Here is a 25,061-nt window from a genome sequence, read left to right on the forward strand (position 1 = left end):
ACCCAGCAAGCTTCATGGCAGAGTGGGAATTTGAACCCTGGTCTCCCAGGTCCTAGTCCAGCCATCTGACCACTACACCACGCTAAAGCCAACTGTCAGGTATGCGTCAAGTTGCATTCGATGGCATTACAGGCCCCTTCCAACTCTACTACAGTATCCCATGAAGATAACAAAACAAACACGTCCACTTTAAGGAAACAGAGTGTGTTGAACAGGATATTTTGCCCACTTCAAAGATGGTGGCTATCGCCAAAAACCGGCTTTGCCTGCGCGACCGTGCCCAGTAATCCGAGCTCAACCTGGCAACACTTGCCCGCTTCAAACATGGCGATATCCCCTCCAAACCACTTCCCCCTTCATCTCCGTTGAGGGCTAGGCTACATCTTCCCAGACCTCACTTCCGCTTGTGCAGCAGCCATTTTGTCTTTCCGTTGATCCTGCTGCCCGAGCTTCTTCCTCCCACCCGTCGCCGCGGACCGCGAAACTCCAGTTCCACCCCCTGGGGCCTGACTCCGTCTAGACCCGACGGCTTAAAGCTTCTCCCCTGCTTTTTTCCCCTTTGACCTTTTCCTACCACTCTCGCCCCCCACCCTGTTTTTCCCATTCCCTCGCCCAGGTTCGTCTTCTTTCTAACACCTGTGACAGGAGACGCTTTACCTCCCTTCCACCTTCTCCGCAAGAGAGTTCTCAGGCGCCTTCAGCCCTGAGGGACCCCAAGTACTAACCTCCCCCGCTCAGCACCACCCTAGAAGTAGCGGAAGACCCTCGTCGGAGCTCCCTCCCTCCGTCTCTTAAACGGCTGCGCTGTCCTCCCTCCCTCCCGGGCTTAGGGAGGGGGGAGACAGAGAAGCGAGGAGTAAAACGGAGTGAGTGAGGGACGGGGAGAAATCCCTTGCCTGCCCGCCGACCCTCTCCTGCCTCTGCCTGGCCATGTCGAGCGAGGAGAGCTACTTGGCTATCCTGCGCTACCTGACCAACGAGCGCGAGCCTTACGCGCCGGGCACCGAAGGCAACGCCAAGCGCAAGATCCGCAAGGCGGCCGCCTGCTACGTGGTGCGCGGGGGCACCCTCTACTACCAGCGCCGGCAGCGGGACCAGCAGCGCTTCGCCGAGCTCGAGGTGGTGCTGCAAGCCGAGCGCCGCGCCCGCCTCATTCGAGCCGCCCATCTGGAGCCCGACGGCTCCCACCGGACCCGCCTGCAGACATGGCAGCGCCTCTCCAAGCGCTACTGGTGGCGAGGTGAGCTGAGGAGAGGAAAGGCGGCGGGAGGGGAGGGGGCAATGACGGGGCTTGGCCGGAGCGTGCGAGCGAAGGTACCTCGCAGGCAAGCGGCAAAGCGACACACGCGACTCGTCCGCCACACCTCCTCCTGCGCTAGGCTTCGAGGAGCGCCGCCCCTGGTCTAGGCGGACGGCGCTGTCCTCCAGGCTCCCAAAAGACGCGTCGGGGCTTGACGCAAAGGGTTGACTGTGTCCTAGGATGAACTCCGCGGAAAGGGGTTTCCGCTGGAAAAAAAAATCCCCACTGAATACAGTGGGGCGTCTTGCTTAGCGAGTGTTGTGCGTATGGTAAAAGCCAAGCAACCGGGCCCAAATACAGAATTAGATGCGCCGAAATCCCTTGAAATCAATGGATTTTAGGCAGGCTTAAGTCTGCATTGGAATATGATAGAAATTATAAATGGGACTCTTCAGCTTCTTCAGAACTCTGATAGGAAGCAGCACTCGCAGTGGGATGCTACTCTGAGATTTGACGGTGCTGCCAAATCTTATAATAAAAAGCATCAAATATCTTCCTTAGTTTTCAGCTGACTTCAGCTCAATTTCCCCTCTTCTCCCATTGGGGACACTTTAAAATTCCATGCTAATTTTTAAAATTTAGGGAGATCTGTGCTTTTTATTGTAGTAAGAATACAACTGGTCCAAAATGCAACAGCCAGATTACTGATTGGGATCCCTTTGGATCTCATATAACCCCTGTTTTAAGCAGCTGCATTGGTTGCCAATTTGTTTCCAGGCCCAATTCATTGCGCTCACACTGGTGTTTAAAACCCCAAACGACTTAGCTTGGATGCAAGTGGTCTTTAAAATCTTTGGAGCGCTTTTTGTTTTTACAAGGTATTTTTCTTCTGCATAACTCTAAAGAGCAAAAAAAAAAATAGAAGTTAATGTGGGTAGTTCTGCTGAATCTGTCTCTTAAAAACATGCAGAGCCATGCTGTATGGAATATGCTAAAATGTTCATTAGATGACATAACTGTTTCTGAGGAGACTCAATACAGCAGGCCTCCAGAGACGTCAATAATTTTGTTATTAAGAATATTATTATCCCATATGTAAGGTTGTTTCTGTGGGTTATATCCAAAGTAGTGCTAAGGAATTTGTCGCACCAGTGCAAGGATTTCCACTTGCACAACAAGACTTCCCCCTGCACCCTACCCCAAATCTTTTCTAGGAGTTTCCCCAACCTGCTGGAGCCAACTTGCTGGGGGGAGGAATCTCATTTCAAAAGTGGAAATTCTTGCACTGGCAGGATATGTTAGTTGGATGCCACCCAGTATATCCAGCACAGTATCTTCCTTTGAGTTTGTTTTTCAAAGTCTGTAATGGGGAGGGGCACACAGAAAGACAGCAAGCAGCTTCAAGCCAATGTGTTGAATATAGCATTAGTAAATTCTGGAGATCTCCTTTATTCCACATAGTAACTCACTGCTGTATAGACAGATGACCAACTGATATATTTGGTAGGGATTGCAAACATAAACATCTTCTGTAAAGGATTGGGGCTTGCACAGATTTAGGCTGCAGGACAGAAAAGCTCTAGTAGTCTCATAGACAGGCTTGCTTGTGAACCAGGAGTATTTCTTACAGGGGTCAGAGAATGAGACCTGTACATTGGTCTAAGTAAAGACATGTCTGCTTAGGAACTTCCTGTGCTGTTGGTTCAGTTCTAAACCAAAAGTGTGGGAAGCGCAAAAAAGAAAGTAAGTGCGAAGGTCCATATTACACAGAAATGTGTGCAACTTTCTACAACTTGCATGATTTGATACGTGGGCTAGGAGGAAGGAATAAGTACTGTTGCTATATAGCTTGAAAGAGTGGGTGTTATGAATGAGTGTGTAGAGCCCTGATATGCCCCACACTACACATGGAGGTCTGGTAGAGGGTGGGAGTTTAGACTGGCTTATTCTGTTTCCATACAGTCCCAATTGGGAAAGCAGGGATTATCATAAAAATGAAGGACAAATTGTGTCAGTTTCCTGATTTAACTTCTGAATAGTACCTGAAAAGCATCCTTTTTTGCATCAGTGAAGCAATGAATTTAATTATTATTATCATCATTATACTTTTCTTTAGGTATTCTAAAGCAGGTTAAAGATTACATTAAGGAATGTAGCAAATGCCAGGAAAAATTAGATCGTTCCAGATCCTTGTCTGATCCTTCTGAAATGCTGGAAGAGCTAGGATTAGACACAATATCTCATGAAGATAGTAATGAAACAGATGATGAATTAAGTAACTCAGCATCACTCCCTGCAGCTTCACCAAAACCTGTGAAAAAGAAACCAATCGCCAAACACGAGCTTGTTTTTGTAAGTAACTTTTTATAAATAGTGTACCTAGGGTTTATTTTATATTTATATGACATTGGTATAAATAAAAGGCTTATGCTAGGATTTACAACTAAACAAAGCTTGCTTTGTTTGTTACTGCTTGTTCCTTTTTTTAATGCCAGGTTGATAGTAAAGGTCTTGTGAAACAGTCTTCTCCAAAGCATTCTCTGTCAGTTTTAAATCAACTGAATCAGCAGCGGCTTTCCAATCAGTTCTGTGATGTCACTTTGCTTATTGAAGGAGAAGTATACAAAGCACACAAATCTATTTTGGCAGCTAACAGTGAGTACTTCAGAGAACTTTTCATCGAAAAGGGAGCTGTTTCCAGTCATGAAGCTGTGGTGGATCTTTCAGGTAAACTGATCTAACCAAATTAGAAGGAAAGAAAATAAGTTTATTAACTTGTAAACTTCAGAAGTTGATTGGTCAAGTATACTTTCTTTTGAAAGCCGATAGGATGGCTTATGCCCCCCCCCAACACCACCAAAGAGTACTGACTACTTAATTTCATTTTGTCTGTTTATATACTCTGCTTGTGTACCTGACTTAGTTAGACAAAATCTGTGAGGACTTGGTGAATATGGTTTGAGACTATTATTAGTTAGCTGATAATGAGTAAAAAAAAGTAATTTATTTTTAAATTAATTAATTAAATAAATAAATAAATATATTTTAAAATAAATTAGAGATCATCTCATGAAAGCTTTTTGTCATGTTTTTATCTTATTTGGTGCAGGATTTCGTAAGGCCAGTTTCCTTCCTTTGCTAGAATTTGCTTATACCTCAGAGTTGACATTTGATTTTTGTAATATGGCAGCAGTAGCCGAGCTGGCTCAACATCTCCTCATGACAGAAGTCCTGGAAATATGTGAAAATGTGCACAAGCAAATGGAGGATAAACAAATCACAGTGTACCAAAAAGGAGATGTTCAGATTGTTGAGGTAGCTCAGAATCTTTTAGAGCAGAATGAAAGTGAGGTAGCTCAGAATCGTTCAGAGCAAAAAGAAAGTGAAGTGAACCTAGTGGACAGCACTGAGCAGCCTTTACCTACAGAAGATGTAGTAGCAACTGTGAATGGAACATGTTCGAGCATGGATGTAGAAGAGATGACTACCCCAGAGGCTGCACTGCAAACTGCTTCAGAGTCTCTTGTGGACAATCCTCTAGAGTCTCTAGTGCATTCTACTAATATAGAAACAACTGAAAATGAAGAAAAAAACCAAATAGTGGAATGTACCACAAATCAAACTATTTCTGTGGTGCAGTCAGAGCCTCCAGCAGCAGAGCAAGTAGTTATCAGCACTCAGGCAGAAGCTGATTCTGATCAGAACGTTATCAGTGAAAAAAATGTGAGCAGTGAAGCAAATGCAGATGCTGTCACTGAGGATTCTCAGGAAGGACTTAAGCGAAAACGTGGTAGGCCATGTAAAACACAAAGCATTTCACAGTCACAGTCGGAGACTTCAGTTTCCAGTCAAGATGATACGTACAAAAGCAAGCTTCGTCAACGTTCTGTTAGTGAGGGCGGCTACATCAAATTGCACAAGGGTGTTGAAAAAAAACTACAAAATAGAAAGCCAGCACCCAAATCAGCTATCCAGCAGGTATGCGTGCTCAAAATCCTATTGTCCAAAGGTGGAAATATTTCTTTGTGTTCACAAAGCAACCTTACAGTGACTTGTAAGCATTTATCTTTGCTTCTGTTTCTTGCATTTCACTCCCAGCAAGCCTCCCAAAGTGGTTTACAATAAAATCCTTTAAATTGTAGTAAAAAATACAAAACCATAACACCATTAAATATCAAACAATTAGAACAGTCAACAAACATAAATTGAACAAAACAAGAAAATAATCCCAGTTCTGCTATTAATAACCTTCTGTAGCAATTATCTCCAGCTGTAATCAGTACCCCAAAAGTTAAATGTCCTTTGTGAAGCAGACACCTTTCCTACTGTGCTAGCAATGGAAACAGGTAGCTGGGAGTTCTGTAACAGGAACATCAAGTGCTTCCTGATATACCTTTATCATCAGGGGCAGACATAGAGCCTCACCAGAGGGTGTTAAATCACTGGAAAGAGATACAGGAGGAAATATTCTTTAAGACAATGTTTTTAATATTAATCTGAATATGTTCACTACCAAGGGATATGGAAGTGAAAACAATTCCTTAAGAAGGTGCTAGCACCTGCATTATCTCTTCTCATGAATATGGCCTGACTTGTTCCTTCATTGAGAAGGCTTGTTGCAACATTTGAGAACTTAGATTTAATGTGTAATTAGAGTAAGCACAGCCAATATATAATGTGTATGCAGAAAACAATTAACATCAGCTTCACCTTTCTGTGGCTCTTAATTCATAAATGTAGATTTGTGCTCAGGTTCTGCCCACTTCAGTCATTACAGCTTTGTAAGGAGGTATGCACGCATTGAGTAGCCTTGCCTCTTGGTGTCTATATGTACAGCATGAATATCTGTAGCAAAGGAATCATCACACCTACAGCTGTATGCATGAAGGCGTGTACACATGAAGCTGTAACATGTGACCTGGGATCCTAATAATGCAAGATTCTGACTACCGTACACTCAGAAAGCTCTGGCACTGCAGACATTAGTGCAGTACACACAGACACTAGAGGACGGAGTTGCTTGACATGTTCCTACTCCTATGGAGAGCAACGTGGGAACTATAATGTCTAAAGAGAGCTGACATGTTGTAGAATTCTGAGTTAATATGAGTTAACATAAGTTTTATGGAGAAGATCAGCTGTATCTTCCTCATGTCCCTTAGTACTGCTGAGATATTTTAAAACAAAATATTTTGGTCCTGTATAATGCACTTCCTTTGCTGTTCTATTTGAGTTGTTGATTTTACTGTTTTCTCCCTGTGTAGTGTTAATTCTAACTAGTAATTTTCAATTAGGTTGCCATGAAACTAGTGCAAAGAGGCAAGAAGATGAAGCAGCCCAAGAGAGAAACTACAGAAGGCAATGAGAGTGAAACGCAACATAAATGCAATGACTGTGGAATGGTTTTTCAGAGGCGTTATGCTCTTATAATGCACACACTGAAGCATGAAAGGACAAAACATTTTAAATGCCCAGTAAGTTCTTAAAATGTATTCTGAACAGGCACTTCCGAAACAATACTGGTCTGTCCTTTTTTCCCCTGTGAATTTATTCTGTTTATTTAATGGCAATTGTATAAATTTCCATATAATACATACTCAGATAAACTTTCAAATAGGGTGCATGAACAATTACAATAAATTAAAAGCATCATACAGTTGAACATTACTGTGACTTGACATTGCAAAGCTTAAGAAATATAGACAAGTTTTCCATAAATCCATTTGGGTTGTTAATCTGTGTTCTCCTGTAATAAGTTAATTTAGATCAGTCTCTCCATAGACAATATTTTCTCAAACCAATCTATTGTTGGAGGGGTATTGCTTTTTGTCACCAGTCTTTTGCTATAACTATTTTTAGCTGCTGTTAAAAAGTTTATTACTACTTACCAGGATGTCCATGGAGGCTCAGATTTCGGCAGTGAGCCAGGCAGCCTGGTATCAACTACACCTCATACGAAGGCTGCAACCCTACCTTCCTGCTCATCAGCTCCCCCTGGTAGTACACGCCCTGGTCACCTCTCGTTTGGACTACTGTAATGCACTCTACGTGGGGTTACCCTTGAAAACGGTCCGGAAATTACAACTTATACAAAATGCGGCGGCTCGACTACTTACGAATAGTCGCTGCCAGGATCACATCACACCAGTGTTGTTCGATCTACAGTGGCTTCCAGTTGTCTTCCGGGCCCAATTCAAGGTGTTGGTATTAACCTTTAAATCCCTATACGGTCTCGGCCCAGTTTATCTTACGGAGCGCCTTCAACGCCACCAATTATGCCGCCCGACAAGTTCAGCCACTCAAGGCCTTCTCTCAATCCCGCCGACAAAAACAGCTAGATTGGCGGGTACAAGAGAGAGGGCATTCTCAGTGGCGGCCCCCACTCTCTGGAACTCCCTCCCACAAGATCTCCGGCACGCCTCTTCCCTAAATGTATTCCGTAAAGCCTTAAAGACCTGGCTCTTTCAACAGGCCTTTGGGATCTCTGGGGAGGGTTAATTACTGTGACTGAAATGCCTCCTACCCTGTTTTAATATTGTTCCTGCTGTATTATTCTCATACTGTTTTTTATTGTATTATTGTATTTTATCTCATTGTGTTTTAACTGTTTTGTACGTCGCCTAGAGTGGCCTTTGGCCAGATAGGTGACACAGAAATTAAATTTATTATTATTATTATTATTATTACTTACAGGTAGTTCCAACATTTGGAACTGTGTGTTTTAGATAGCCCCAGAAGTAGTATATTAGGATCCAGAGAGACAGGGTACTCAGCATTTCTGTAATTGCATTACTGATTATACTCAAGAAGGTTTGAATGATAGGACATACCCAATATATGCATAAAAATCTGTCCATGTTGTCCCACACCTCTAGCAATTGTCTCCTCTTCTATAAATCAGGTTTAATTTGTGTGGTGTTCAATACTATTTGTATTGGATTTTAAAATAATTGTCCTTTAAATCAGCTGAAACTAGCTTAATTGTGGTATGAGTCCATATCCATTTTCATTCATCAATTCCTATTTCACATTCAGTATCTCTTCATTCTTTAAATGTTGCGTTTATGTAATGGTGTACAGCCTACCACTACCTTATGAATTGGCATTTAATGTTTCTGTAATCTCCCAGAGTGTCTTCTCAAAAGAAAACAATTCCTAGTTATTTTCTTATAACTCCTCTTCCATATGGTTCAGTTCTCTAGTCAGATGGCTTAGACCAGTGGTTCCCAAACTTTTTTCCTGCAGACTAGAAATAAGCTGAAGGTCTTGCCAAACCACAGTGATTTTTCTGCCTGTTGTAGCAATTGTAATGCCCTGCGCTAGATGCTGTATGATTTTTAACTATATTTTTTATTGCTTCTTTTATTTCTTATATACTCCATAGAATTCAAATTGTAATACAATAAAATACAATATAAGAAATTAACAAAAATGCAATCAAAAATCAAAATAAATATTTAATGCAATCGATGTGCCACCTCCCATTTTCAACCACAAATCAACAAACACAACACAGACCACTGGAATGAAGATTGTGACCACAGTTTGGGAACCCCTGGCTTAGATGCATAGTCTCCAGATCTTGGAGCATTACATGGCAAATGTGTTGGTCATTCCTGTCTGCAAATTGTAATATGTCTAAATTGGAACAGACATTTAGAATTTTTTACAGATCTCTTCAAGTCAGATCTACACATTGCTATTTAAATGTTACCTTTATTTGTAAGTTATGCAGACAAGGAAATAACTCGGGCAACTAGCAGACAGAAATAACTGCCTGTGTCCACAACATGTAACATGAATGCTAGTCTTTGATTCTTTGTGCAAAGATTTCAAGTGAATTTTTTATGAGACATCAGTGCAATTTTTTTTCTCAGCTGTGCAAAAAAGAATTTCAGTATGGTGCCTCACTGCGAGCTCACCTTGTTCGTCATACTCGAAAAAATGAAGTTACTGTTGCAACAGCTAGTATAGAAGACAGTGGTGCAGCTGTGAAGGGCAGAACTAAACGAGAGTTTATCTGTGATATATGTGGAAGAAGTTTACCTAAACTCTACTCTCTGAGAATCCATATGTTGAAACATACAGGTGTAAAGCCACATGCATGTAAGGTAAAAGTAATACATTATGTTCTTGACAGGCTTTAGCATTAAGATGTGAAAACTTTAATTATAAAACATAGCTAGAATCTGTATTTTGCACTACTTTAATCAGATGGATGCTGTCAACAGTATCAGTGGCCATCATCTTTCATTTGCTTAAACTGAAATCCAGGCCTTTTGGATTAACTAGCATTGGTTCCAATGATAACTAAACTGTTGTTTTAGCACATGAGTAGGTAATATCCCGCTGAGTAATACTCAGAGTAGACCTATTGCAATCAATGGACAAGCTACTAAAGTATTGATTTCATTGTGTTTACATTAACTAATGTTGGATATCACCCAGTCAGCTTGGCTTTGGGGAGCATTGGGAGAAATCCAGTGCTGCCTTTTGCTGGTGGAACACCTTTTGATCCAGCAGTGGCAGTAGTGCCCTTTTGAAGTACCCAGAGCCTGTCCACACTGTTCTGGAGGGTCTCCCAACAATCCACTGTTAACAGATTGTGTGAGGGCTATAGAAGGAAGGGAAACACAGAAAATCTCCATCCCTTCTCTTATGTTAGCTGATGCCTGCAGTAGATCAAAGGTAATGCTGCAAGCAGAATAGTAGCATTTCTAACTGTTACCTAGGGCAGTGGTGGGCTTTCCAACTCTGGAGGCATTCAAGAGGCAGCTGAACAGCCATGTGTCTGGGTATGCTTTACCTTTGATTCCTGCACTGAGCAGCAGATTGGACTTGATGGCTTTATAGGCCCCTTCCAATTCTGCTATTCTATGATTCGATTATTGCTTTTCTTACATTATAAAAACATCTCATTACATTTGCAGGTGTAGCATAGGTTCTGAAGTTTAGTTGGGAGATAAGTTGCATTTCTGCCACTTTGAAATTTCAGGTTTGAAATTAGAATTTGTAGCGTTAGGTTTCTAAGATAATCAGTTATAATCTCAGTGTGGACTGTGATTAAAGAGTATTTGTACTCGCCAAAAAAATGTCTTAGGTCCTCTGGAGCTGGATTTTTCTTACTTCATTAAAGTGGTAAAGTACTGCTGCTGGTACAAAGCGTGGACAGGATCCAACTAAACTGAACTGCTAGTGCAAGGATTTCCACTTGTATAATGGAAGTTCCCCCTTCCTCTCCCTGCACTCCCCTTGCACCCTCTCCAAATCTACTCTGGAGAGATGGGGGAACCCACAGAACAGATTTAGGGGGCAGAGACTGTGTGAGGAGAGGGAGGGAGAAGGTCCTTTGCACAGTCACAAGTCAATGCAATAGGGGACCTATTTAGTTGGATACTTCCCTTTGTCTCCTTCCAAAACAATCTAGGTGGTTTTGCAATGAAACTACTAGTACTAGAAAAAGAAGAAAGTCTTATTTGACCATGCAATGCAAGTATATTCAGAGAAGTGTCTTTGTTGTAGATTGTTGCTGTCTCTTTGGAAGGTTGCTAACATTTGTTTACAAATTTTGTCTTTTACAGATTTGTGGGAAGTCATTTACCTACAAACATGGTTTAAAGATGCACCTTGCTCTCCATGAGGCACAGAAGCAGTTTAAATGTGAATTGTGTGATAAATCCTTTGTCACAAAAAGAAGTCTTCAGGAGCATATAAGTATTCACACAGGTAAATGAGAGAGACCCATTCTTCTTGTTTAATGAACACCAACACTGTAGCCCTCCTGTTGCCAATATTTGACTGGCACCTCTGAATCAGTATATGAAATTCAGTATTAATTGCTTATTGCTTTAGTATTGTATGACTATTGTTTCTGATTTATATTACTATACTGTATTGGCAGAAAAATTGGGATAGAAATAATTTTCTCTGCATCTCTTACTACCAACAGCACTCCTTCTCCATTTGTCCCCAGTACAGACTTTTTATCTGTTTCCTTCATAATCACTATTCTCAGTCTCACATTCCATTTCTAGTCTTTTGTGTTGATAGTCTTTCCTCACCCAAGGTGACTCTTTGTTATCTTTGTAATTGCCCCAGCAATTGGAATGTTTAGAAATATTCTCTGATGTTATAGCATTAACCCAGTGTCTTGAATGAAGGATGGGTAGGTTATAGGTGGGCAGAAGATGGAGGTAAAATATCAAGGTTAGTTTTGCTTGCAGGTGGTTTGTAAGATTTTGGTTCTTTGCATGTGAATCTTTCATAGGTTCTTCATGACTCACTACAATGCTGTTCAACTTCCCCTTGCCATTCCCTGCCCCCTTCCTCCTCTGCTAACACTCCACAGAAGCATATCCTGCATTTCTTCAGGACTGTTCTTTCTATATCTACTAACCAGCAACTCTTCATCTCCATATCAGCTTCCACCCATCCCACCTCCATTTCCACACAACCATGTCTCTCATATCTCTCCGTTCCTCTGATGCCTTCTTGGCCCTGTTGTATTCATCCTTTTCTTCTGCCTTATAATTTTCCTATGTATGTAATAACACTAGAGTGGGGTACAACACATCCTAGTTGCCCTAACCTTCAACATATCTACCTTACTTGCTCTCTCCTTCATCCCATTTGCTGTCTCTGACCCCTCTTCTGGTGCAGATGCATTTCCCTATTTTCCTCATCTAACTCTTTCCCCAGATTTTAGCTCAAATCATCCTGGGTTCCAATTTATTGGGCATTTCCAAAGCATTATTTGGATTTTTTAATGTTAAGAATAGTTATTTTTGCGTTAAGGTGATTATTCCTGTGTCTTTTAAGATGGTATGTATTAAAGGCATTACCACTATTATTTTATCAGGAGAATCAAAATACTTTTGTTCACACTGTGGAAAGTCTTTCCATAGAGCTTCAGGACTTAGTAAACACATAAAGAAACACCAGCCCAAACCTGAAATTCGTGGATATCAATGTACTCAGTAAGTATTAATAGAATCGTTGGACTTTAAATGTTTTAAAGATGTTTTTGATAATTTTATCAGGTATCAAAGTGAATTCCCATGTTGTCTTTGGTGGAGAAAATCCACAGAAGAAAAAACTTTAATGGAAACTGTTGCTGTTGAGAGCTTGCACTTTTTCAGACATCTCTATGGAAATTAGTAGTCAGCATTCTTTAAGTTTGTTTCTTAGGCTTATTTGCATGGAAATGGAAATGCTTTATTATTTAGTATCTAGATTTTGTTTAGCAGTATTATAAGTGGGACCCGAAACAAAACGTTGCAGTTTAGAGTGCTCCTGTTCAAGCAGCCCCTCGTTGTTTTCCAGAATGCTCCATTTCATTCAAAAGTTATTTGGGCAGCTTACAATGACAATGAAATCATTAAAATACAATTATAAACTGTAAGAATAAGAAAAATAATAATACATTGTCTAAATTCCAGCTTTAGAGAATGGTAACCGCAGTGGCTTACAAGGAAAGTAATTTAATAAAACAGACAAAACCAGCATACAGAGCTTGGGATATCATAAGCCAAAAAAATATAGCCAAGCCCAAAGTCTTGTTGAAATAAAATTTTGCCAGTTTTTATCTGGAGTCAAAATGCCATCAGGGAGGGGGCCATATGGGTCTTCCCAAGCAGAGAGGGAGTCAGTAGTCTGAGCACCACTATAGAGAAGACCTCGCTCCTTCCCCAACGTCATCTGAAAAAGACCCCTTGATTTGAGTGGGCAGGCAGGAAGAGAGATAAAATCTCTTTAATTATCTTTGCTCTGTTCCAAATAAAGAAACTGGCACAAGGTCTAAACCTCCTGTTCTAATTCATCATTTTTCCCATTACTTTTTTTGGTTCACAGGAATTTTTTTGTCATATCGGAAATAATTTTGACTTGCATGTCAGACTTGTAAATATGTGAAGTATATGAAATTAGCTGATTTCCAAAGCCCTAGCAAATCCATCTCTTCCTTTATCAATGCTTCACCAAAATATACTGTAGCTAGCTAAATCCAAACTATACTGGGCCTTTTTTATGGGCCATAGCTGCCTCATAGAAACTTGAGAGGGGAAGCATAAGAGAAACATATTATTCTTGAGCAGATTTTATGGATCGGGGTGGGGAACCTCTGATTCATGGGCCAAATTTGGCATCTCAGGTCTTCCCATTTGGCCTTCCAGTTTGTTTCAGATAAGCTGTGCCCACCCGTTCATACATAATATCATATGTGGAGCAGATATGGGCTGGGTTTGGCTGAAAGGGACTTTGCAGGTACTGCCAGTTGGCAGTGCCTGCCATGCCATTTGTGTAGTGCTTCCCAAACACCTGACAACCAGCTGATTGCTGGACACTTCAGAAGCACTGCACAAAGCACTTTGCAAGCTCTATGTTTGGTGCTTGGGAAGCGAGGACTGAGCAAGCCCTTTGAACTATCTTCCCCTTGCCCCCACCCTTGCAGGCCATTTTTCACTGGTGTCAATCACATGATGTCAAATGTTAGGTGAGTGGTCCCATTCACCTCTCAAAGTTGGCCCACGGCAGGGGGAAAATAAAGATCTGGCCCAATGGACCAAAAAAGATTCACCACGCTGGTATAGATTATATGAAGTGCTAACCTGTAAGCAGAGTGTTGGTCTTATCATACTTTCCAGTATCCTAAAGTGTCACTTCACTTCTTATGAATTGTAGAATGTGACTTGTGATGCATAGTAGTGTTAGTAGCTGGTTGGGAGTTGTCTATAAGGCTTGGGAACAGTTCTAGGGTACCCAGCAGAAAAGATACAGGCTTCAAAATCAGTCTGTTTTCTATCACAGTAGTGAATTAGCCAGACATCAAATTTCTGTGCATTAGGTCATACTATTGTGAAATATTAGCCATCTATTCAGTAGGGATTATTTTTCCATATTTTTTAAAGATATGACTAACTTCTCACACTAATTTAAATGGATCTACTCTAACCTGCCATCCTGAGCTCCTTTGGGAGGAAAAGCAGGATGGAAATCTAGTAAACGACTGTCTGGATCCAACATAATTATATTAAGACATGAAATAGTTTAACTGCATTCAGACTTACAGCTGCACCTTAAAATTTCCTCCCAGTATGTTTCATTTAACACTGTATAATGGTGTCCTATTTCAGATGCGAGAAAAGTTTCTATGAGCCTCGAGATCTCCGACAGCATATGAACAAGCATCTTGGGGTAAAACCATTCCAGTGCCAATCTTGTGGAAAGTGCTATAGCTGGAAGAAAGACTGGTATTCTCATGTGAAGTCCCATTCTGTTACTGATCCTTACAGGTAAATCAAATTAACTAGTCTAAACTCTAAATACTCGGATGAATATGACATGTAGCCCAGTCTGTGTAATTTTGCTTGTGCATAATGGAATACCTTTTGGATGTATATTAAAAAGGTCTGCTGTGTCATGACTGTGGGGAATCATTAATGTAAAGAAAGTATTCTGATTAGTACCTCAGCCTCATTATCATCTAAAAGTTGTTACATATAATCAGATTAAACTCCTGTTTAAGCAGTTCAAGACGAGTCTTAATTCTGGATTCTTTTTATGTGTGGGAATTCTATAATTCAGTATTTTCTTTTTGTCCACTGATTTGCTCAGTTTGTTTTATAAACGCAATAACCATCCTAATGATTGCTTTCCTTTTTCATAACAACCACACAGGACTATTCCAGCCCTGGTATTTAAACTTTAATAGCAGCTTTGTGGGCTTTGCTTTCACCCAGCTCTGCTTAGAACACCTTTGTTATTCTGGTAGTTATTATATTACTTGGACTTCCAAAATGTGTTTCACAGAACTCCTTAGTAAACTTAGCAGACATGAAATATAAGAACAGGTCTTCTTACAGATTATAAATTAGTTAAAAAATATTTATATTAAACTTCTCAAACTAGCTTTCCAAAGTTGCTTACATTAAAGATATGTATTGTCAATAAAATGCAGTATTAAAAATCAAATAAAGCATTAAAAATACACCATGTTAAAACTAGCAGAACATAGTAAAAGAATAGGAAGCAGAGTCTAGGATTAAAAAGACAGTTCTCACACTAGAGGAAAGTAAATAGTTGGGTCCACCAAGGATCCATTATTTAATTTATTCCTAATCTGAAGTTAGGAGTGAGATGACTAAATTGAATAATTGTGATCCATCACTGTGGTGAAAACCTGAGTGTGTGATGCACTACTTTTCAGACTGGATGGATGTGCTATAAAATAGCAAATGAAATTCAGTACAGTGTAAGTGTGAAGTGTTGCATGTTGGGTGAAGAAATCTGAACTTAATGTGGGTGTGATGTGACAGTGACTAACACAGATCTTGGGATCATGGTAGATAATTAAATGCTGTTAACATGATGTGCTGTGTCAGTGAACATTTTGTTACCCTCTTTTGCACCTTTTCCAGCTCACCCATGGCCTTTGAAGATAGGGTGACCAGAGCAGCACACAGTATTGCAGATGTGACCACCCCATAGATGTATATATTTATATATTTATATTTATTTATATTTATATGGGCATTATTAAACCAGCTATTTTATTTTTAATGCCTTTCCTAATCTCCAAGATTTTAAAAAAAAAATTCAAGCAACATCTTCCCTATCAGGACAGGCTAAAGCATTTGGAACTGTTTAGCTTAGATAAAAGATGGATGGATAAGATAAAGATTTTAAAGTCTATGTTGAATTGGAGGAGATAGGTTTTTCTCTTTCACTGTACAAGAACTCAGGTCATCCAGTGCAACTAATTGGCAGTAGATTCAGGCCAGGAAAGAAAGCACTTCATACAATGCACAATTAATTTATGGAATTTGCTGCAGCAAGATGTGATGGTCATGGGCAAAGATGACTCGAAAAATGGGGCCAGACAAATGTATGGAGGAGTGTTTAAATGGGTTTTGGACATGACATTCTTCTGAATACCAGTTGCCAGCAGCAGGGGAGAGTAGGGAAGGAGGCCTGTTGGCTCAATCACAATGCCACTGTTGGAAATAGGACACTGTAGATCAGGGATGGGGCTCTCCAGATGTTGTTGGAATCCAATTCCCTTCAGCCACAGCCAACAATCAGGGATGATGAGAATTGTAGTCCAGGAACATCAGGTTCCCCATCCCTGCTATAGATGAACCCTTGGTCCGATCCAGAAGGGCTCTCCTTGTGCTCTTACATTGGCACAGTTTGCATGTAATAAACTGTGGTTACTGGCTTACTGGGATTAAGCAGAATGTAAGCGTTCACTGCGTGATCACCCGCACTTCATTTGTCCCCTGGTGTGAGCAGAAGCAACAGACTGTGACACAAGAACATACCGTGGCTTCACGATCATGGTTTGCTTGTGAAAAACCAACCAGGATCCCAGGTTGCTTCCTAGCCCACTGCTCAAACCCAATTAAACAGGTAACCATGGCTTTTCACTATGTGTAAAGACCATTGTGTTATATTGGAGCTTTCAACTTTTTCTTGCCATATAAACCGTTGGTAATGATTTTGTATGTGGGCATATGTAAATATATAAACAAGGTGAACTTGATTGTGAGTCCTGTCTTCCAGAAGAACTTGACACTTTTAGCTATCTGATGGGTTTAATTAGAAAACTCCTATTCGTTGTAAGCTAATAATTATGATACTTGGCACTTACGTAGTACATTTTTTGTGCCCAAAATCTTCACATACAACAGCAAGTGGGAAAACCCTCTGGCCTAATTAGGCTCAGCAGGGCTCCCCAACTGGCCCATGAGGCTGTTTCAGCCAAGCCACACCTATCTGCTTTACACCTGACATCAGGTAAAAATGCAGCTCCCTGCCAAGAGCGGATTGCGGGTAGTGCTGATCAGCTGATTGGCAGCACCTGCAAAGCCCTGCGCCTTTGCTAGCAATGTCATGATATATACATCATCCTTGCAAGATAGACTTGTATTGTTATTGTATGTTACAAATGGGAGAATGAGGCTGAGAGAACAGTGGCTTTCAGAAGGCAACCTAGTGAATTGGTGACAGAAGTAAGATTTAACATGGAACAAATACTATGTGGCTTAGCCACTAGACTCCAACAGCCCGTTAAGGTTTCTTTATATAAAGGCACCTTCCTACATTTGTTGTGGCTTGGAGGTACTCCAACCTCTGTCAGGAAGACAGGATTCTTTATATCGAAACTCATGACGTGGACAAGGTGCTTGCGACGATACAACCAGCAACGTGTCCTCTCAAACCTTGTCCTTTTTGGCTTATTAAAGCTTGCCGAGGGGGGTATGACCGAGTGGATCCAGGGTGTGGTCAACACGTCTTTGCAGGAGGGAGTGGTCCCACATGCCCTGAAATAGGTGGTATCTGTCCGCTACTGAAAAAGTCCACCCTGGACCCATTGGTTTCTGACAACTACTGCCCAGTCGCAAATACCCCCGTTTTAGAGATGGTGTTCAAGAGGGCTGTGGTGCAGCAATTGCAAGTACTCTTGGATGGAACAGATTATCTACATCCATTCTAATCTGGGTCAGTCCTGGTTATGGGACTGAATCGGCCTTGGTCGCCTTGATGGATGGTCTCTGTTGGGAGAAGGACAGAGGGAGTGTGACCCTGTTGTTCTTCCTTGATCTCTTGGCAGCTTTTGATACTATTGACTGTGGGATCCTTCTGAGCCGGCTTAGTGAGATGGGTATCGGAGGCACTGTTTTACAGTGGTTCTGATCCTACCTCCAAGGTTGTTTTCAGACATTAGCATTGGGTGATTGTCTTTCAGCCCCCTGGCAGTTGTGCTGTGGGGTGCCTCAGGATACCATTTTGTCACGCATCCTGTTTAACATCTATATGAAGCCCCTGGGAGCGGTCATCAAGAGATTTGGGGCAAGGTGTCATTACTACGCTGATGATACTCAGCTCTATTTCTCTGTAACATCTGAATCAGGTGATGCCGTGCAAGCCCTGGACCGGTGCCTGGACTTGGTAGTGGACTGGATGAGGGCCAATAAACTCTGAATCCTAGCAAGATGGATTGGTGGTTCCTGAGTTCAGATAATTGGTCAGTTGCCTGCTTTGGATGGGGTTGTACTCCCTCTGAAAAAGCAGATATATAGTCTGGGGGTGCCTTTTACCAGCTTTGGCTGGTAAGACAGCCACAGCCGTTTCTGGACTGGGAAAGCCTGACCACTGTTATCCATGCACTGGTAACCTCCTGGCTGGATTACTGTAATGCACTGTATGTGGGGCTGTACTTCAGGTTGGTCCGGCACCTGGTGCAAACTGCAGTAGCATGACTGCTCACTGGGGCAGGGTATCACCAGCATGTTATCCTGCTGCTTGAAGGAATTGCACTGGCTGCCTACTAGCTACCAGGCCAAGTTCAATAATAATAATAATAATAAATTTTATATGTTGGTCGCCTATCTGTCCAGGTTAGTGGACACTCTAGGCGACTTACAATAATAGAGAGCAGTACAAGTTCAAGGTTCTGATTTTGGTGTACAAAGCCTTATACAGCTTGTATACAAGGATACAAGATACCTGAAAGATCATCTTACCCCTTATTGTTGTTATGTGCCTTCAAGTCGACTACGACGTATGGCGACCCTATGAATCAGCGATCTCCAAAAGCATCTGTTGTAAACCACCCTGTTCAGATCTTGTAAGTTCAGGTCTGTGGCTTCCTTTATGGAATCAATCCATCTCTTGTTTAGCCTTCCTCTTTTTCTGTTCCCTTTTGTTTTTCCCAGCATTATTGTCTTTCTAGTAAATCGTATCTTCTCATTATGTGTCCAAAGTATGATAACCTCAGTTTCATCATGTTAGTTTCTAATGGTAGTTCTGCTTTAATTTGTTCTAACACCCAATTATTTGTCTTTTTCACAGTCCATGGTATGCGCAAAACTCTCCTCCAACACCACATTTCAAATGAGTTGATTTTTCTCTTCTCCGCTTTTTTCACTGTCCAACTTTCACACCCATACATAGAGATCGGGAATACCATGGTCTGAACAATCCTGACTTTAGTGTTCAGTGATACATCTTTGCATTTGAAGACCTTTTCTAGTTTTTTCATGGTTGCCCTCCCCAGTCCTAGCCTTCTTCTGATTTCTTGACTGTTGTCCCCATTTTGGTTAATGACCGTGCCAAGGTATTGATAATCCTTGACAAGTTCAATGTCAACTTTAAAGTTACATAAATCTTCTGTTGACATTACTTTAGTCTTTTTGACGTTCCGCTTTAGTCCTGCTTTTGTGCTTTCCTCTTCAACTTTCAGCAGCATTTGTTTTAAATCATTACTGGTTTCTGCTAGTAGTATGGTATTGCCAGCATATCTTAAATTATTTATATTTCTCCCTCCAGTTTTCACACCTCCATCTTGGTCCAATCCTGCTTTCTGTATGATATGTTCTGCGTTTAAATAAATAGGGTGATAAAATACACCCGTCTCACACCTTTTCCAATTGGGAACCAATCGGTTTCTCCATATTCTGTCCTTACAGTAGCCTCTTGTCCAGAGTATAGGTTGCGCATCAGGACAATCAGATGCTGTGGCACCCCCATTTCTTTTAAAGCATTCCATAGTTTTTCATGATCTACACAGTCAAAAGCTTTGCTGTAACCTATAAAGCTCAAGGTGATTTTCTTCTGAAATTCCTTGGTTCTTTCCATTATCCAACGTATGTTTGCAATATGATCTCTGGTGCATCTTCCCTTTCTAAATCCAGCTTGGACATCTGGCATTTCTCACTCCATGTATGGTAAGAGCCTTTGTTGTAGAATCTTGAGCATTACTTTACTTGCATGGGATATTAAGGCAATAGTTCGATAATTATTGCGTTCCCTAGGATCCCCTTTCTTTGAAATTGGGATATATATTGAATGCTTCTAGTCTGTGGGTCATTGTTTAGTTTTCCATATTTATTAACAAATTTTTGACAAAATTTGGACAGATTCAGTCTCAGTAGCTTGTAGCAACTCTATTGGTATGCCATCTGTTCCTGGTGATTTGTTTCTTCCAAGTATTTTAAGAGCAGCTTTCACCTCACATTCTAAAATTTCTGGTTCTTCGTCATACGGTTCCTCCACAAACGAATCTGTCATCCTGGCATCTCTTTTATAGAGTTCTTCAGTGTATTGCTTCCATCTTCTTTTTATTTCATCTGGGTCAGTCAGTGTGTTCCCCTGTAGATTATTCAACATCCCTACTCTTGGTTTAATTTTCCCTTTCATTTCTCTAATCTATTGGAATAGGGCTCTTGTTCTACCCTTTTTGTTGTCCTCTTCTATTTCTATACAATAACTATTATAATAGTTCTTTGTCCCTACGTACTAGTTGCTGTATTGTTGCATTTAGGGTTCTGGCTGTGTTTCTATCTCCTTTTGCTTTCCTTCTCTCTTTAACCATTTAAAGAGTTTCTTCAGTCATCCATTGAGGTCTTTCTCTCTTTTTAACTATAGGTATTGTCTTTTTGCATTCTTCCCTGATAATGTGTCTGACTTCACTCCATAGTTCTTCTGGTTCTGTCAACTAAGTTTAAAGCCTCAAATCTGTTCCTTATTTGATCTTTATATTCTTCTGGGATGTTATTTAAATTGTATTTTGGCATTAGGATTGCTTTGTTGTTCTTTTTTAGCTTTACTCTGATTTTCGATACAACCAGTTCATGATTGGTACTGCAGTCTGCTCCTGGTCTTGTTTTCACAGGAAGTGTGGAAGTTCTCCATCCTCTGCTACCAATTATATAATCAATTTGATTGCTATAATGACCATTTGGTGATGTCTACGTGTATAGTTGTCTTTTCGGTTGCTCAAAAAATGTGTTTGCAAGAAACAAATTATTGGGTTCACAGAATTCAATAAGTCTTTCTCCTGCTTCATTTCTGTCTGCTAAGCCCCATTTTCCCACAATTCCTAATTCTTCTTTTTTCCCTACTTTTGCCTTCCAGTCCCCCATGATTATCAGCAGATCTTGTTTTGGTGTGTGATCAATTTCTTCCTGTACTTCTGCATAAAATCTCTCCAGCTCCTCTTCTTCTGTGTTTGCCGTTGGAGCCTAGACTTGGATGATGGTTATGTTAATAGGTTTCCCGTTTAATCTCATTGATATCACTCACTCAGACTTTGCGTTGTAGCTCCTAATTGCTTTTGTTACATCACTTGTCACTATTAAAGTGACTCCATTTCTTCTTAATTTCTCATTTCCTGCATAAAATATTTTGTAGTTGCCTGATTGAAAATGTCCCATTCCCATCCATTTTAATTCACTCATGCCAAGTATTGTAATGTTGATACATTCCATTTCTCGCTTGACAATTTCTAACTTTTCCTGGTTCATGCTTCTCACATTCCATGTTCCTATTGTGTGTGTCGTACAACTCCGGACTCTCCTTTCACATCTGTGCGCATCAGCCTCTGGGCTTCCTTTCGGCTTTGACCCAGCTGTGTCATTAGTTACAGCGCTACTTGTACATGTCCTTTGTTCTCCCCAGTAGCTTGGTGAGTGCCTTCAGACCTGGGGGTCTCATCTTCCAGCACTATCATGTGTTGCATTTTGCATACTCTGTTCATAGGGCTTTCTTGGTAAGAGATATTCAGAGGTGGTTTACCATTGCCTTCCTCTGAGTTTGGATGCATCTTATATGCCCAGTCAATCATTGTGCTCTGCAGGTGAGGGCCTCCTGCAGATACCATCTTATCAGTAGGTCTGTTCTGCATTACATAGGAAGGGGACGTTTAGTGCAGTGGCACCTAACCTGTGGAATTCCCTCCCCTTAAATATTAGACAGGCATCTGTTATCTTTTGGGCGCCTACTGAAGACCTTCCTCTTTCAACAAGTCTTTTAAGTAGAGGCCTTATCCCTGTCTGTATTTGTGTTGGAATTGGTTTTTAAGATGTTTTCAAGGCTGTTTTTAAGACATTTTAGTTTGCTGTCCTGAGGTCTTTCTGGGAGCATATAAATAAATAAATAACCAACCTGTGGATTAAGGCCCTTGGCAATAACCAACCCAGGAGTCCGGCATGTGAGACTGTTGGGGGGAGCCAGACTGGCAGCAGCTCTTCATGTTTTAAATCAGGATCCTTCCCAGCCGTATCTGGAGATGCCAGGGGATTCAACCAGGGATCTTTTGGATGCAGTCGAGTTATGGCCGTTCCCTCAAATCATGCCATTTCCAAAAGGCTACAAGCTAATAAGTGCACAGCCTCTGATTTAGGAGCCTTTGTGGACAGTATACTAAATGTGTTTTCTGTGAGAAGTATCGCCTGTTCTTTGCTGCTCCCAATTGTTTTGGTAACAGTACAATAAATTTAGCCTCTGCCTTGATGGCTAATTCATGCTAGAAAGCTAGGCCAATAATTTTCTCAAAACATAAAATGGAGTAGGCAATATGAAGACTGAATTCATAGCTGGCTCACCAAGTCTGGGCTCTAAAAATGTGTTAAAAGTTGTTTTATTTTAATATGTTTTCAAAGATGTTTTGTTTTAATATATTTTAAAGTATGTTTTTAAGGTGTTTTAAAGCGTTTTTAGTGTTTTGTTTGCTGCCTTTGGCTCCTTCTGGAAGGAAGTGCAGGATATAATTTACTAAATTAAATAAATAAATAGATTAGTACACATAGAATACAGCCTGTGATTATCCAGTTTTTACAGGGTGCTTGCTATTGCGGATCAAGAAAAAGATGCATCATAGAAGAGAGCTTGTAGCATGCATAATACAGTTGGTTCAGCATACTTGGAAGCCGTAGGCACAGGGGGACTTCATACTCATTAAATAATCTCAACTGAACAAAAATTATTTCCTAGTCGAAATGCCTATTCTTGTAAGACTTGTGCATACTTTTAGGATTCTGTCCTGTTCAAATGTTCTTTTCTTTTTTTAAGATGCAATGTGTGTGGCAAAGAATTCTATGAGAAAGCTTTGTACAGAAGGCATGTCAAGAAGGCCACTCATGGGAAGAAAGGGAGAGCAAAGCAAAATTTGGAACGTATTTGTGAACACTGTGGGAGAAAATTCACTCAGCTTCGGGAGTACAGAAGACACATGAACAACCATGAAGGTAAATTTGATAACGTTTGATTCTAAAAATAGTGTCGTATTTCAGTGAATGAACAAAAAAGATACTTAAGTTTTAAAATAGCAAGCCATTAAATTTGAGGGGAAATGGTTCCAGTCAGCACTGCTTTAAGTGTGGGTTCCAAATAATGGACTGGATAGAAATAAATGCTACATCTGTGTAACAACAACAAAAAAATCAAAGAATTTAATAAAGAACAGATGAGACTATATAATGTATCTAGACTCCCATTATTAAGTCTTATCTCTGAACATATTTGTTGTACCTTTGCAACAGATTTCAGTGTCTTTCAGGTACTCTTTGTAAACAGGAGAGGAACCTCCAACCCATGAGCCTAATTAGCCAATCAGGCCTCCATGTTTTGGCCAAGCTACATCTTCTGGCCTTACACACTTGATGTTATTTCTGATGTCAGGTGTAGAGCAGGTAAAAACCTGATTCGGCCAAAAGGGGTTAACTGATCAGCAATGTCTGCAAAGCCCTGGGCAAGATATCAGTCAGCTAATTATCAGCTCTTTAGAAGCTGTTCTCAAAGTGCTACACAAAATAGATCACTGTAGGCAAAAAAAGGTTATTCAATATCAATGTGCCACTAGGTATCAGCTCTCAAGAGGTGGGGAAGATAGCGATCTGACCTACCCGCCAGGTCCAGTTCCCCACCACTACTGTAAGCCTTTAAGAAAAGTGTATTTTCATCTCTATTGTAATGTTAACAAATATCTTATATCAACAAAGCATCAAATGCAAAAAAATCTCAAAGTGGGTGACAGTTCTATACCAAGACATGGCTCAATTAAAAAAAGCCTTTTGAAAAGAGTCAGACTCCTATATTGTAATTTGGGAGTCTGAACTAATCTGCACAAGAGTACTGCCTAATTATCCTTTTTGTAGTGGTGGTTTTTGCTCAGCTTTTCAAACGTTTGTAACTTCTTTCTATCTGTATTTTGTTAAATAGGTGTTAAGCCCTTCGAATGTCTGACTTGTGGAGTGGCCTGGGCTGATGCACGTTCTTTAAAGCGCCATGTAAGGTCGCATACTGGAGAGAGGCCTTATGTTTGTCCAGTATGCAATGAAGCCTACATAGATGCCCGTACCTTAAGGAAGCATATGACCAAGTTTCACCGGGATTATGTCCCTTGTAAAATTATGCTGGAAAAGGACACACTTCAGTTTCATAATCAGGGGACACAAGTGGAACATGCCATCAGTATTTTAACATCTGATGTGCCGGAACAAGAAACAGAGGTTTGTAGTGAAGAGATTGAGACAGTAGTAGTGACTGAAGAAACACTTGAAGCTGTTGCAGCTACTGAAGAGTGTACAACAGTTTCGACACTTTCTGACCAAAGTATCATGCAGGTTGTCAATTATGTATTGGCACAACAACAAGGACAGAAAATGGCTGAGGTCACAGAAGCTATTCAAACTGTTGAAGTAGAGGTAGAACATGTTTCTGATCAGGACTGAATACAAACGTTCATAAATGAGGAAGGTGACCTAGGTGAAGCAGCATGCAATTATCAAAGTATTAACTGTCCTGACCGGTTGGATTTTTACAGTAATACAGTAGTTCCAGAATGCTGTTCGGAGTTTCTTGAATATATAATACCAACTTCTGTAATTTAAAATAAAAAGTGAAGACTTTCAGTATAAGCCACAGACTTGTACTAAGACTACTGATCAGTTGTAATCATTAGTAAAAACTCAAAAATAAAGTAATCTTTGTGGTAGTGGGTAGGTATGCTGTAAACTTTTATTTTCCTCTTCAAACTTTGCTT

At 40.7% G+C, this 25,061-nt stretch overlaps 1 protein-coding gene across 1 annotated transcript; it reads left to right on the forward strand.

Moving 5' to 3' along the window:
- Positions 1 to 388: 388 nt before the first annotated feature.
- ZBTB11 (zinc finger and BTB domain containing 11) lies at positions 389 to 24,959 on the forward strand. Its single transcript, XM_061628165.1, has 11 exons — positions 389 to 1,240; positions 3,357 to 3,592; positions 3,736 to 3,967; positions 4,350 to 5,218; positions 6,535 to 6,714; positions 9,118 to 9,351; positions 10,822 to 10,966; positions 12,099 to 12,216; positions 14,371 to 14,529; positions 23,090 to 23,265; positions 24,239 to 24,959. The coding sequence occupies exons 1-11, from the start codon at positions 931 to 933 to the stop codon at positions 24,748 to 24,750; spliced, it is 3,171 nt and encodes a 1,056-aa protein (XP_061484149.1). The 5' UTR covers positions 389 to 930; the 3' UTR covers positions 24,751 to 24,959.
- The last annotated feature ends 102 nt before the right edge of the window (positions 24,960 to 25,061 follow it).

Source organism: Rhineura floridana, chromosome 5 (genome assembly GCF_030035675.1).
Source record: "Rhineura floridana isolate rRhiFlo1 chromosome 5, rRhiFlo1.hap2, whole genome shotgun sequence".
In the NCBI taxonomy this organism is placed as follows: Eukaryota; Metazoa; Chordata; class Lepidosauria; order Squamata; family Rhineuridae; genus Rhineura; species Rhineura floridana.